Source organism: Notamacropus eugenii, chromosome 2 (assembly GCF_028372415.1).
Source record: "Notamacropus eugenii isolate mMacEug1 chromosome 2, mMacEug1.pri_v2, whole genome shotgun sequence".
In the NCBI taxonomy this organism is placed as follows: domain Eukaryota; kingdom Metazoa; phylum Chordata; class Mammalia; order Diprotodontia; family Macropodidae; genus Notamacropus; species Notamacropus eugenii.
Window position 1 is genome coordinate 370,873,833 of NC_092873.1, and position 13,215 is coordinate 370,887,047.

Here is a 13,215-nt window from a genome sequence, read left to right on the forward strand (position 1 = left end):
TGCCCATTACTCATTTGAAGTCATGCAAAATGTATTTCTATATTAGCCATATTTGGGGGAGGAGGGAACAAAAGGAAGAAAAAAGAAAAATATACTTCAATCTGCATTATGAGTCCATCAGCTGTCTATCTGTAGATATATGGTATCATGAGTCTTCTGGAATTGTAGTCAGTCATTGTAATGATCAGAGTTACTAAGTGTTTGATTATCTTTGCAACATTGTTGCTTACTATGTAGATTATTCTCCTGATTCTGCTTACCTTACTCAGTATCAGTTCATATAGTTCTTCCTAGGTTGTTTCTGAAGCCATCACCTTTATCGTTTCTTATAACATAATAGTATTCCATCACATTCATATATACATCTTGGTCAGCCATTCCCCAATTGATGGGCATCCTTTCAGTTTTCAATTCCTTGCCACCATAAAAAGAGCTGTTATAAATATTTTTGTACATATGTGTCCTTTTCCTTTTTAAAAAAAATCTCTTTGGAGTACAAACCTAGTATTGATATTGTGGGGCCACATGATCCGCCCAGTTTTATAACCTGTTGAACATAATTGCAAATTGTTCTTCAGAATGGCTGAACCAGCTCACAGATCCATCAACAATCCATTAACATGTCGATTTTTCCACCCCCACCTCCAGCACATATCTTCCTATTCTGTCATGTTAGGCAATCTGATGACTGTGAAGTGGTACCTCAGAATTGTTTTAATTTGCATTTTTCACAACAATTCATAGCTTTGATTTCTTCTTCTGAAAACTGCCTGTTCATATCCTTTGACCATTTATTAATTAGTGTGTAGCTCTTAGTCTCATAAATTTGGTTCAGTTCCTTATATATTTAAGAAATTAGACCTTTATCAGAGAAACTTGCTGCAAAGATTTTTCCCCCAGTCTTCTGCTTTTCTTCCAAGCTTGGCTTCATTGGTTTTGTTTTTGCAAAAACTTTAAAATTCTATGTAATTAAAAATTATCTGTTTTACCTGCAGTGAACCTCTCTGTCTCTTGTTTGCTTGTGAATCCTTCCCCTATTTATAGATCTGACAGGGAACTTTTTCCATGCTTCATTATTTTGCTTATGACATCCTCTGTGATGTTTAAATAATGTACCCATTTTGATCTTATCTTGGTATACAGCATGAGATGTTGGTCTATGTATAGTTTCTGCCAGACTTCTTTCTAGCTTTCCCAGCAGTTTTTGTCAAATAGTAAGTTCTTGTCCTAGTAGCTGGGATGTCTTTGTTTATCACATGTAAGATTACATGCTTCAGAGACCACATAGCCCAACTCTCATCTCACCAGTGAGGAAACCAAGTCTCAGGGACCTTAAGTGACTTGCCCAAAGTTACACTGGTGGTGAGTCAAACATGGGATTTGAACATGGGATTAGTAGTCCTCTGACTCCAGAGCCAGGTTTCCTTCTACTGAAGAGTTAACTCCTTCCCCCGCCCCCCCCCCCCCAGGTATAATATGACTTCTGGATGGAGTACTGGGATTTCTAGAGTCATTTTCCACCAGAGCAGCACTACGTTAGTTGAGAGATCTGAGATTAGCCAGCACCATGCTGACCCAGACCTCCTTCCTTCCTCCTCCTTCAGGGATGCCAGCCCATCTGCCTTTTGGGCTAACAGCCTTCACTAAAGGTGATTTCAACACATTGAGTCTTTCTAAATCCACTCTGGAGAAGAGTTCAGTTAGGATTACACACAGTTTCCTGAGGGGATTTCATGCACCTGGAGGATGGGGGAGCAACTGAGCCCACCACTGCTGTGGAGGAAGGGAACAGAAAGTGAGACTGAGGCTCCAGTTTTACTTGTCTTCCTCCTCTCTCTTTTCTTTCTCCTGCTTTCTCAATACCTCTCACCCTGCCCCAAGTTATCTTGCTAGACTTTGTGGAAAGAAGAGGAGATAAGGTGTTAGAAGACCTGAACTCAAATTTCAGCTCTTCTGCTTTCTACTGTGGCCCTAAGCAAGTCACTTCACTTGTGTCTCAGTTTCCTCATCTGTAAAATAATGATTTGGAAAATTACTACGGTAATGAAAATGGGGGAAGGCAACATCACCATTATCAACAAAAACATATAACAGAGTATTGTGCAATTATAATGACCAAGTCTAGCCCAAGAAAACAGATAAAAAATGTACTATCCTTCCTTGTTTGTGGAGCTGGTGGAAACTATGGATGTGGAACATTGCATGCACTGTCAGGCTCTTCTGATGTGTTGGTTAGCTTTGTTGAACTCCTTTTTTTCTTCTCTTTCTTTTTTATTCTTTGATATAAAAGACAGCTCTCTGGGAAGGAATATATTTGGAAATGATGGGGAGAAAGAAATGATGATATAAGGACAAAAGATATCAAAGAGAATTTTTAAAATAAATTTAAAAGTGAAAGTGAAGTGGCTGGACTAGTTTGGAGTTTTTAATTTTTTGTGTCATGGAACCCCCCCTTGGCAAAACCTATGGACTATCCGGAAAAATATTTTAAAATAATTTGTGGAAATGCTAAATTTTAAAGGTTAGTAAAAATAAAGATGTAATTTCCACCCCCACCCCTAAGTTCACTGACCCCATGAAACCTGTCCACAGACTCCCAAGGATCCCAAGTTAAGAATCCTTAATTTCTTCCATCTCTAAGCCCTATGAACTCAAAGACCTCAATAAGCCATCTTGTCTCATCCAGGGACCAACCATTTGACCCCATGAGAATCCTTCCCAGTCACTTCTCTAGCTCTCTGCAGCCTAACTGTAATGCCACCCTGACCCCAAGGACAAGTCATGGAACTGAATGGAAGGTGAGAGGGAACTTACCTAAGAGAAAGGACCCAAGTGAAAACTTCCCATTCACCCCCTTCCAGGGTTCCAGGGGAAATGATCCAGCTATTTCAGGTAGAACCAGGACAACAAGGTTCAGAATCTAGATGCCTGGAGTTTGAACTTCCTGATTCAACCTAAATACTTCAAGTGACTCCAATTTTGTTAGAGCAAGGAGTCTCTCCACCAACTCAGATTGCAATTCACCAGGTCTCTTCAAGAGCTGTGGTGATGGAGAAATACAGGGGGAATTCTAGACAATATGAAATCAAGTAATATCAATAAAGTCTTTTTTTTTTTTAAAGAGTAGCTGTGACTGAAGAATCCGTTGTCCTATAGCCAACCTGGTGATGAGAACCACTCAGAACTTCACTAGAATTCATCCTTGGGTAATGAGCCCACCATCTGTGTGAGGGCTATAGTCTAGGCCTTTCCAGCTTGGGAGGACCAGCTAAGGCTTGTGCTCCATTGCATAGCTGTCAAGAACCCAAGGTTTCTTCTATCTGACTCCAGAGAAAGACTTCAGGAGAGGTCACCCAACCTGAGGAGGATAAATTCTCCATTCCCCTCCCCAAGCTGAATCTGATAAAGGTTTTGTGAAAATAGACTTTATTATAATAAAATGTCTTTTTAAACCATTTCATACACAAACACACTCACCCCTTACTGTGACCCAGGGACAGCATGGGGTAGTGAAGGTGGGCATGGAGGTGATCAGTCAACCAACCTCCCAACACATGTGAGGAAGCATGCAGAGAGGCCCACCTGGCTGTCTAGGGTCAAATGGAGGAAGGGATGGAACACTATGGGATTGGAGGGATGTAGGGGATGGGACTCCTGTTGCATCCTAAACATGGCATGTATGAAAATAAGTGCAGAATTCTTTCCTTGCCCCAACCCCATACCCAAACCCCCACATGGAGAGGTTAGAGATGGTGCAGAAGAGAAATCAAATCTAATGATGCATATAAGGCAAACTCAACCCCTGACCTCTAACCCCCAATCCTTGACCTGCTGGGGGAGTGGGAAACTGGCAGGTAGTGTGGGGGGACTGAGGTGGCCCTATTTTGGTGGGGTTGAAGTGGGAGACACACTTTGGCATGACCTTTCTCCTTTGGGGGTTTGGGAGGAGGGTTTGGGGAGGGGAAGAAGAAGCAAGATGGAGCTGGAGAGCTGCTACAGAGGCACACCTGTTTATGTACATATTTACAGGGATTCCACACACCCTCTGAAAGGGCCATGGGGGTTGGGTATGAGGGAGGGGACACAGGGAGACTTCAGTGCAAACTTTTTTCCCTTAAGGGAGGGAAGACATGGGACCTGGGGGAACCTAAGGATGTTAACAGGAAGCCTAGAGAGCTGCTCCTTCTGCCCCCTCAAACACCCAGAGTCCCAGATCTTAGGGTGGTGAAGGGTGGGGATTACCGTAGTTAATTTCCATCCAGGTATCACAGCACCAGTGATGTCCAGAAAGCAGTTCAAGGACCAAGAGCCCAGCTCCACCATGGGTCCACCCCCATGGGCAAAAGTCCATTGTTACCTCAAAGGGCTCTTTCACTACCCTTTGAGAAAGACAGGGGAGATAGGGAGCTGGTCAGTCTTAGCTCTGTCTGCCAGGCATAAACAACTGTGTTCACTCCTTCTTCCCCGAACCCAGTTTTCGAAGGAGATGCTTCCCTTTGGAGATGAGGCCCCGCATCTTCTTGGCTGGAGCCAATGATTCCCCTAACTTGACCTGAAGGGTGCTCCCAGGCCGAAGAGAATGAGGGCATGGCAAGGGTCCAGTCAGATCCTGGGCAGCAGCAGACTGGAACTGGGGAGTTAGGAGAAGAAGAGTGAAAAGTGAATTAGGTGCCTTTCCTTAGCTATCCCTGCCACCCCCAGCCCCCTAAAGCCTGTTCCCCTTTTTCTTCCTACCCTACAACTACAAAAGGAGGTAACAGCAGGAGACTGATGACTCCCATCAGCTCCCATCCTTAACTGTGTCTGACTGGTCAGGCCAGATCCCTCCCACCCCAAGTCTAACAGTGAAAAGGAGGATAAAAATCAGGTTGGGATAGAGGAAAGAGACTTGGATCCTCAGTTCTGTCTCCGTTCCCCTGTGACTTTGAAGCAGCTTACTTCCCATTCTTCTTCAGCTCTCTCCTCCATGATACTAAAATCTCTAATGTCTGCTCTGCCATTTTACAAAGCTGGTCCTAGAATCATATACTTTCCTGCCATGCCACCCTAATCTTTCCCATCCTTGAGAGAGCCAGGGCAGAGAAATTGACCCAACTGGGAAAAATTCCTACAGAGGTGCCCTACCTAGTTAAAAATGGGAAGAGTCATTTGACAGGTGACTGACCCCCTCTCCATCTGCCCAGTTAGGGTCTCCCTATGACAGAGGGGTCTCCAAGAAGAACTACTCTCCCTTGCCCAAAGAACACGGTGTGGAGACTGAGAGGAATGAGGCAGGGTAGCCTCAGCCCCAAAAGCCTGCAGGAGAGACTAGCTCAGCACAGGTTTGAGGGGCTAGTAACTGAGGGGTTTTGGAAATAACTAGGAATTTCTAAATTGGACTCTTCCCAAGAGGTAAAGACTACATCAGGTCATTCAATCCAATCCCCCAAGCAGGGCAGGCCTACTCTTAATTCAGTTCTCTGGTACTTAAAGCTTTACAGATCTCTCATCTATTAACTTCCTTTTCAATGCTTTTTTCTCTTCTACAGCATTAACCCTGTACCTCTTGCCTCATCCCTTGTGGACAGAATTCATAAGGGATATATGGAAAGGAGGGAGAACAGAGGAACTGCCAAATCTGGCATACACACACACACACACACACACACACACACACACACACACACATACACACACGTACAATCTCGCAAAAAGGAAGAATGGATTCAAAAGACTTGGATTCAAATTCCATTCTGTCACCTGCTACCAGTGTGCTCTTGGGCTTAATTGCTCTGAGTCTCAGTTTCCCCAGATGTATGTGAAGTTAGAGAGCTGACCTAAATGTCCTCTGAAATCCCTTATAGCCTTAAATCTATGATCCTTAGCCCTCTGGGTCCCTTTCACTCTCCTCTTCTTCAAACCCCTTCTCATTGTTTTATCATTGCTTCAGATTTCTTCCTTGCATCATCTATCCCTACCACCGCAAATCAAACACAGTCCCAAGCACAAGCTCACCCCAACATTTGACCTGGCCCCAGCTCCCACCACCACCCCACCCTCCCATGGCATTATGGCCCCTGGACGGTGTGATATATGGAATAGGAGCTAATACCAGAGTCTCTGGCTTGCCCAACTCAGACTAGGTACTCCAGGAGGCCAACTCTCTCAATTACCCAGAGATAGATAAACTCATTTGAAACCACTTGGACTCTTTGCTTCTCCTTCCTGCTTCCCTATGAGGGGAGAGGGAGTAGGAGAAGACTGCTAGAGAAATTAAATGAAAGGCAGAGACCAATTGAAATGAAAGAGAACAGACAGTCAGGCAAGGATCCTGGCTCTTGGCCAGATAGGTGTTGGATGATAAGTAAGGAATTTAGCATACATTGTCATAACCAGTCAACATGTTGATTTGTTTATGTTTAACTGTACTCCATGGCTAGTTACAAGGGAGGGTGCTATTTGGGGGCATGGGTGAGAGGAGGGGATAAAAAATCAATGGGCATCACTATTTAGAGTTTTGTAAAAAGACAAATAATTTAAATAAATATATATGTATACATATATATATGTATATGTATGTATGTATGTATATATATATATGTATATATATGTATATATATATATTAAACTAAAGGAATCCTGGACTAAGATGAGGCAGAAGCAAATTTGCTAAGCTGAGAGGCTTTGGGGGTTATACATGTATCTAAATTGTTCAAAGTCTCCCTCAGGGTTGAGAGTTGGCTATAAAATAAGTTCAGTCATTTTCACCAACTATAATGTTATGATGATATTGCTAATGAGAATGGTATTTGTGATTGGGGAGATGTTGTTGCTATTAAATGGTATCTGTGATTCTTCTAATTATTTATTATCAAGCACACTGTTATGATACTAGAATCCTATATCACAAAATGCTCTTAATACAGGATGTAATAATATATTATGTCATTATATATTATTAATTACGTAATATGGAGTCATATACTATGACCATTTATGAGACAGTTTATCACTACCAACAATCATGAGCAGACTGGGGATTGAAAACAAACTATAATTAATCTAGGGGATCTATTCTATCTGGATGAAAGAAGCTAGAGGCTGGTGAAGAGGGGGTGGGAGGCAAGGTATCTGCAAAGGCACATGGAATGGTGGGAGACTGGGGGAGATGGGCTTGTTCCCCCACTTACATGTCACTCTACATATCTATCTCCATCTAGCACTGGACTCTTCTCTTCCTCATTCTCTGAAGATCCGAGAACAAACAGAGGTAGTGGGTTACTGACAGACACACAAGCCCACCCCACCCAGCTCTGGGCTGGTCCCAAGTTGCACATGATACCTTTCATTCACTCCTTCAGCTTCATGTAACTAGTTCTACATCCCAAAAAAAGGAGTTGCCCCATGAAGGTAAAGGGGAGAATATGGGGACCTGTTGGACAGGTACAGTTGACAGTACCCTTTCACTCAAAGTGTCCCCCTTCTCAGGCCCTAAGGAACAGAGTGCAGATCTTACCAGACCTTTCTCCAGAGGGAGGCCAGGCTGGCAGAACGGGCAGCACTTTGAGACCAGTCTACAAAGGGTAAGCTGCCGTAGGGTCCACTGAGCCCAACCTACCCTCTTCCCACAATGGGGGAATACTTTCTCTAGTATCCTCAGTACCTACTAATCTAGCCTCCACCCTCCATGCCCAAGTGGGGATGAGAGATGATTGGTCCCAGAGATCTGGAGAGCCTGAATCTCATGTGGATGACTAGAATACCTAAGGATTCACTTTCTGCTTTGTTTCCCAGATTCCTTATTACCCATCTCTTCCAATTCACTGGTTATGTATGACACAATTATTTCTGCCCCAGAGATTGGGCTCAGGCTCTCAACTCTGGAAGAGGTTAAAACATTCAAGCTTTAGACTATCCAGGGCTCTGATCATTCAGCCCTGTAATGGCAGACTGTGGTCTGGGGCTAGTCTCTTCCTGCCCCCAATCATTGTGGTACAGTCCCAAGCATCCCTTAGGCTTCAAGCATCCTTTCCCCACTACCACCCTTGACTACTCTTTCTCTATCTGTATATCTAAGTGGAGATAGAGATAGATGGATGACATACTGGTTCTGTGCTTACCTGGCTCTCAGCTGTAAGAACTCCAGAATCCTTTTCCTTAGGTGGCTCAGCTACCCTCCTGTCCTCACCAGAGACTATGCCCTCCAGAAAATTGGATGGGACAAGACCCCTTTGTCCGTTCAGCTCTCCCTGTGGGAAAGACACCACTGATGTTGGTGGGGGAGGGTCATGCAGTGTATTAGGGAACCTCATCTCCCATTGGACTAAATTTCTGAGACCCTTTCCCTGCCCCACAAATCTCTCTCCCCTTTAACCAAGTTCCCCTGGGGACACTATCAGTAAAGTACTGCTACAGGGAAATGTGAGTCTAAAGCCAGGCCTCTCCTGCCCTGCCCCTCCCAACTTTCAGGGACACCCCCCCTTTCCCTGATATCTCCCCTGCCTCATGTCCAACCCTGAGGGAGCCAGAAACTAGGGAGCAGAGAGAGACAACGTCCTTATCTGCCACCCCTCACATAGTAGAAGCCATCATCATCCATGGCCCCGAACACTGTGATGACATTCCCAGCTTTGAAGGACAATTCAGCCTGTAGAGGGAGATGTCCAGGTAAGCTCCAGTGGCCTGGGGGAAGGCAGTGCCCAGGGGACCCACCTTGGGAGAGCCCCAACCAGGGATCTTTTTTCTGCAGGAAAGATCCTTACCTCCACATCCACATTGGGAGAGTTCTCTCGTGGGTTATAATCAAAGGCAGCCACCATGGAACGGGGTGTACTGGGGCTGACCCTGGCATCTGGCTGAGAGCAGGAGCCTGAAGAGGAATAAAGGACAAAGCCTTTCTTATTTTTACCTGAAGCTCCCTTTCCCTTTCCCCTCTTCCCACCCCATTAGCTGTCAGTCAGAGGCTTAGGTTGACCCTTTCTACCTGGCATTATTCCCAAGGGGAGGTTAGAAGTATAACAATTTTTTAAAAATTAACTTTCTCTTTCCAATGAACAAGAAGTTGTTCTCTCCCTCCCACTACTGACCCCCATAGAATAATTAAAAGAAAAGAAAAGAAAGCCCTCATAGCAAATAAGCAAAACAAATTTCCACATCGACCATGTCCAAAAAATGTGTCTTATTCTACATTTAAAGTCCATCGTGGAAGTGTTATAATAATGACAATAATAATAGCACTTTAAGATTTGAGAAGTGCTTTACAATTATCATCTCATTTGAATCTCATAACAGTTCTGGGACGTACGTGTTATTATTACCCTCATTTTTACAGATGAGGAAACTGAGGCTGACCTTGGCTAAAAATTACTTGCCTTGGGTTAATCAGTAACTGCAGCTGAAGTCTGCAGACAAGATTTGAACTCAGGTCTTCGTAACTCCAAGCCCAGTACTCTATCTACTACACTACTGTGTTGTATCATTTTTGTCCTTCCCCTCATCTACCTTGTTATTAGGTAACCCAGACTTGGGTCTTTGTTTCATCAGGACCCTTCCCCAGCGCAGGGTTGAGAGCACTCTGGCTCCGCTATGGACAGGAAAATTCCTAGGTTCCTCCAGTCCTCTCCCCTCTCCCTCAGGCTCAAGTAGGACACTGACCCCACCCCTCCCAGATCAGAATCATAAGAGAAATTTCTTTATGAGGTTCCATGACTTTCTGGGCAGGGAAAGGTACAATGGGAAATTTAAGTGATTAAAAATAAAGACATCCTTAATGTTTTTTTAAAAAATCGTTATCATGAACTGATGCAAAGTGAAGTGAGTGGAACCAGGAGAACACTGTACACAGTGACAGCACTATCATATGATGATCAACTGTGAAGGATCCAACTCTTCTCAGCAACACAATAATCCCAGACAATTCCAAAAGACTCATGATGAATAATGCTATCTACATCCAGAGGAAAAAATTGGTGGAGTTTGAATGCAGATTAAAACATAATACTTTTCACTTTCTTTGGTTTTGTTGATGGGGTTTTTTGGTCTGTGTTTTCTTTCACAATGGGACTAAAACGAAAATATATTTTGCATGATTGCACATCTATAACCTATATCAAATTGCTTACTGTTTCAGAGAAAGGGGAGGGGATGAAGGAAGGGAGAAATTTTGGAACTCAAATTTTTTTTAAAAGAATGTTAAAATTGTTTTTACAGGCAATTGGGAAAAATAAAATATCATTAAAAAGAATCATTAGATTATTTAAGAGGGAATGAATCTTTAGAGACCACCTAGCTCAACTCCTTATTGTACAGATGAGGAAACTGATATTGAGATAAGTTGGATCACAGAATGTGTTATTATCAGGGCCAGGACTGGCACCCAGGTCTCTAATTCCCAGTCCAAATTCTCTTTCCAGATACTACACACAGCTGAGATTGACCATGGGGTCAGAGACCCCCAGACCTTCCAAGTGGCTCCTGCGAAGTCAGACAGTGCCCTGATTCTTGGTTCCCCCTTTCACTGGGTACCAAAACAATTGCCTACCTTTCTTGGATCTCCGGGGTTTGGGAGGTGGCCCAGCTGGATGGGGAGCAAGTAGTGGGAAGGAGCCATTTCCTAAACAAAACCAGAGGAGACAATGAATGAAATAAACAATGAGACAGAGAAAAGGAGAGGAAATATACCAAAAGACATTCCAGAGTCCCATTTTCAAATCTTCACTTGGGGATTCACTTAGCCACTATGAAATTAGACTGAATTCCTGAATGATAAAGGCACTGAGGCCTCCTCTCCTACCTAGTCCAAAAATCTTGAGAACTTCTGAATGTTTTCCACTAAGTAACTGAGGGCCCAGAATGAATCTTTGGGTATATTTTCAAACCTCCATGGCTAAGGAGCCCTTGCCTATCTCCCTGTCAAATAATAGCCACATTCACACCACCAGGAGAGCAGGATACAAACCATACCTAAGCCCTCATTAGGGCTATCAGGGTGTACATAGCCCCTCTGGAGCAGTTGCCTTTTCACCACAGGACTGCCCACTGCTACCTCAGCCACCATATTGCAGGGAACATAGCCTACTCGACCTCCACATTCTCCCCGATAGAAGCCATCAGCATCCTTTTCTCCACACACCTGAGGATAGAGACCATAGCCACCTTAGTAGCCAGACACAGCCTTCCTACTCCACGCTGTAGGACCAACACAACATCCTTGGAATAGTGGAGGGAAATGGAGTTAAGTGATGGGGAGATTGGAAAAAGAGAGAAGAAATGGACAGATGTGATGTGTAAATAAATGGGTCCCAGACTGTAAAAGGGCTGAACTAATCTGGTCCTACTTCATTCAATGGCAATCCTTTCCTCTTCTCTGTCCTCCTTTACCTTCAGTGACTGGCATCCCGGACTTGCTAGAGTAAAAGTCCTGTTTTTATCTCCTACTGGTACCAATTCATGCCTAGATCTTCAGAGTATTTCTCATCTCCCCAGATTCTTTAAGCTCTCCTTCCTTCCCCTTAAAGTTTCCTAAAGCAAAGATCGAGTATTCTCAAAGGATCCTAGGATTTAGAATTGGACCTTAACATTAGAAAGATCAAGTGTGCCACCTGATGCAAAAGTGTTATCATAGCTGTACTTGGAAATAAATAAAAAATTTCATCCTCTTTTCTTTGCTTTATTAATTTTTAAAAAGTGCATTGTCAATTGACAGAGCTTGGCCCTCCAAGGTATTCTTAAATGCCAATCTTTTTTTGATCACAGTCCCCTTGGGAAGTCTGGTGAAACCTGTGGACCCCTTCTCCTAGTAATATTTGTTGCCTACATTATCAGTTAAAGGTCAGTGAAAAACAAAGATATAATTTTTTTCCACCCAAGTTCACAGACAGCCCTTTTCTTCACCCCATCCCTCTAAGACTCCAGGTTAAGAATCTATGATCGAATCCAAACCCTCCCTCCTCATCTTACAAATAACTAAGACCCAGAGAGGCCAAGCAACTTGCCCAAAGTCACAAAGGCAGCACATGGCAGAGCTTGACTTTGACCCCAGGTTCTTTGATTCCAAATCTAGGGCCCTTTCCACCATGCCATGCTGTCTGCTGGGTTCCACCCAACTCTCCAGCTTCAGGCTGGTTGCTTTTTAGTTCAACTCCCCCACCAGGGACATAATCATTTCACTGTCCCTCACAGTTTCCAATACCACTCCCATCTTAGAGAATGGGTATAGTCATACCCCCATAAAATGTACACTGAGAGTAGGAAGAAAGCTGTTTGTTCACAAAGGGAGGAGAGAGCTCAAGTCATACCTTAAATGATCTTATTATCAAAGTACAGAGGAAGAACTCAGACTGTGTTTGTGTGTGTGTGTGTGTGTGTGTGTGTGTGTGTGTGTCTGTGTCTGTGTCTGTGTCTTGTGTACACAGCTTAAATGTATCTACACAAAACATTCCATAGATGGGTTTTGTAGTGAGATCAGGCCTAGGAAAAATACCCCAAGAATCCCTTATAGTGATCCTGTCCACAAGGGCTCTCTGGAGACCAACTCTCTGAGCTTTCTGGCCAGAAGTCAAGATGATAGGATACAGGGCATTCTTACCTTCAAGAGCTGGCCCTCCCGAAATGGGAGCTCCTCCTCCACAGCGTCAGGGTTGGGTGACATTGACACAGGGTCATAGTCAAAAAGAGCCACAAAGATCCGAACAGGTTCATTTGGAGGGGAAATCTCTTTCGCCTGGTTTCTTGGAAAGACTAAAGGGGAAAAGATCATGGATCAAGAGCTTTGAGGTCATCTAGTCCAACCCTCCCCCCCTTCACTCCAACCTCCCCTTGCACCAGTAGCAAACAGAAGAACCAGGATCTGAATCTAGGGCTTTCAAGTCCAAATCCAGCACATTTTCCATTGCACCATGATGATTCCCAAGGCCAAGAGGAAGGTGCCCAGATTAGCCTTGGAAAGGATTTACTTTTGCACCAACCAATGTTCCTCCGTATCTGTCTCTTATCAGTCACTCACCCAGCTCAGCAGCACCTAGCCTGGGGGATCGACTTCCTCTCCTGGGGGGGCCCCTCTGTCCAGCAGCATCCTGGCCCCTGAGCTCTCTAGCCTCTGGTGTCTATAAACAGAAGGGTCAGAAGAGTCAGAAATCATCCTCCCATTCTTTTGGTACCCAGGAGTTCAGCTTAGGTCTGACAGAGCCCTTCTCCCCCTTCCCCAGAAGCCAAGTACAGTACAAAAAAAGCCATACA

The 13,215-nt window shown here is 44.0% G+C and overlaps 1 protein-coding gene and 1 long non-coding RNA gene across 3 annotated transcripts in view; one reads left to right on the plus strand and one right to left on the minus strand.

Annotated features, from left to right (window-relative positions):
- Positions 1 to 3,409: 3,409 nt before the first annotated feature.
- TSPOAP1 (TSPO associated protein 1) overlaps positions 3,410 to 13,215 on the minus strand; it is a 42,531-nt gene continuing 32,725 nt past the window's right edge. Inside the window, 8 exon segments of the mRNA XM_072646832.1 lie at positions 3,410 to 4,630; positions 8,100 to 8,228; positions 8,555 to 8,626; positions 8,742 to 8,848; positions 10,520 to 10,591; positions 10,942 to 11,110; positions 12,566 to 12,717; positions 12,983 to 13,082. Of these exon segments, the coding sequence (XP_072502933.1) occupies positions 4,451 to 4,630; positions 8,100 to 8,228; positions 8,555 to 8,626; positions 8,742 to 8,848; positions 10,520 to 10,591; positions 10,942 to 11,110; positions 12,566 to 12,717; positions 12,983 to 13,082 (981 nt within the window). The 3' untranslated portion in view covers positions 3,410 to 4,450.
- Positions 4,579 to 8,817, plus strand: LOC140528732 (uncharacterized). Of its 2 annotated transcripts, none has more exons than XR_011975283.1 (5): positions 4,579 to 4,668; positions 7,200 to 7,389; positions 7,468 to 7,562; positions 8,559 to 8,646; positions 8,729 to 8,817. It is a non-coding gene; the product is annotated as an uncharacterized lncRNA (long non-coding RNA). The 2 variants fall into 2 exon arrangements; XR_011975284.1 differs by having other exon boundaries at positions 8,562 to 8,646.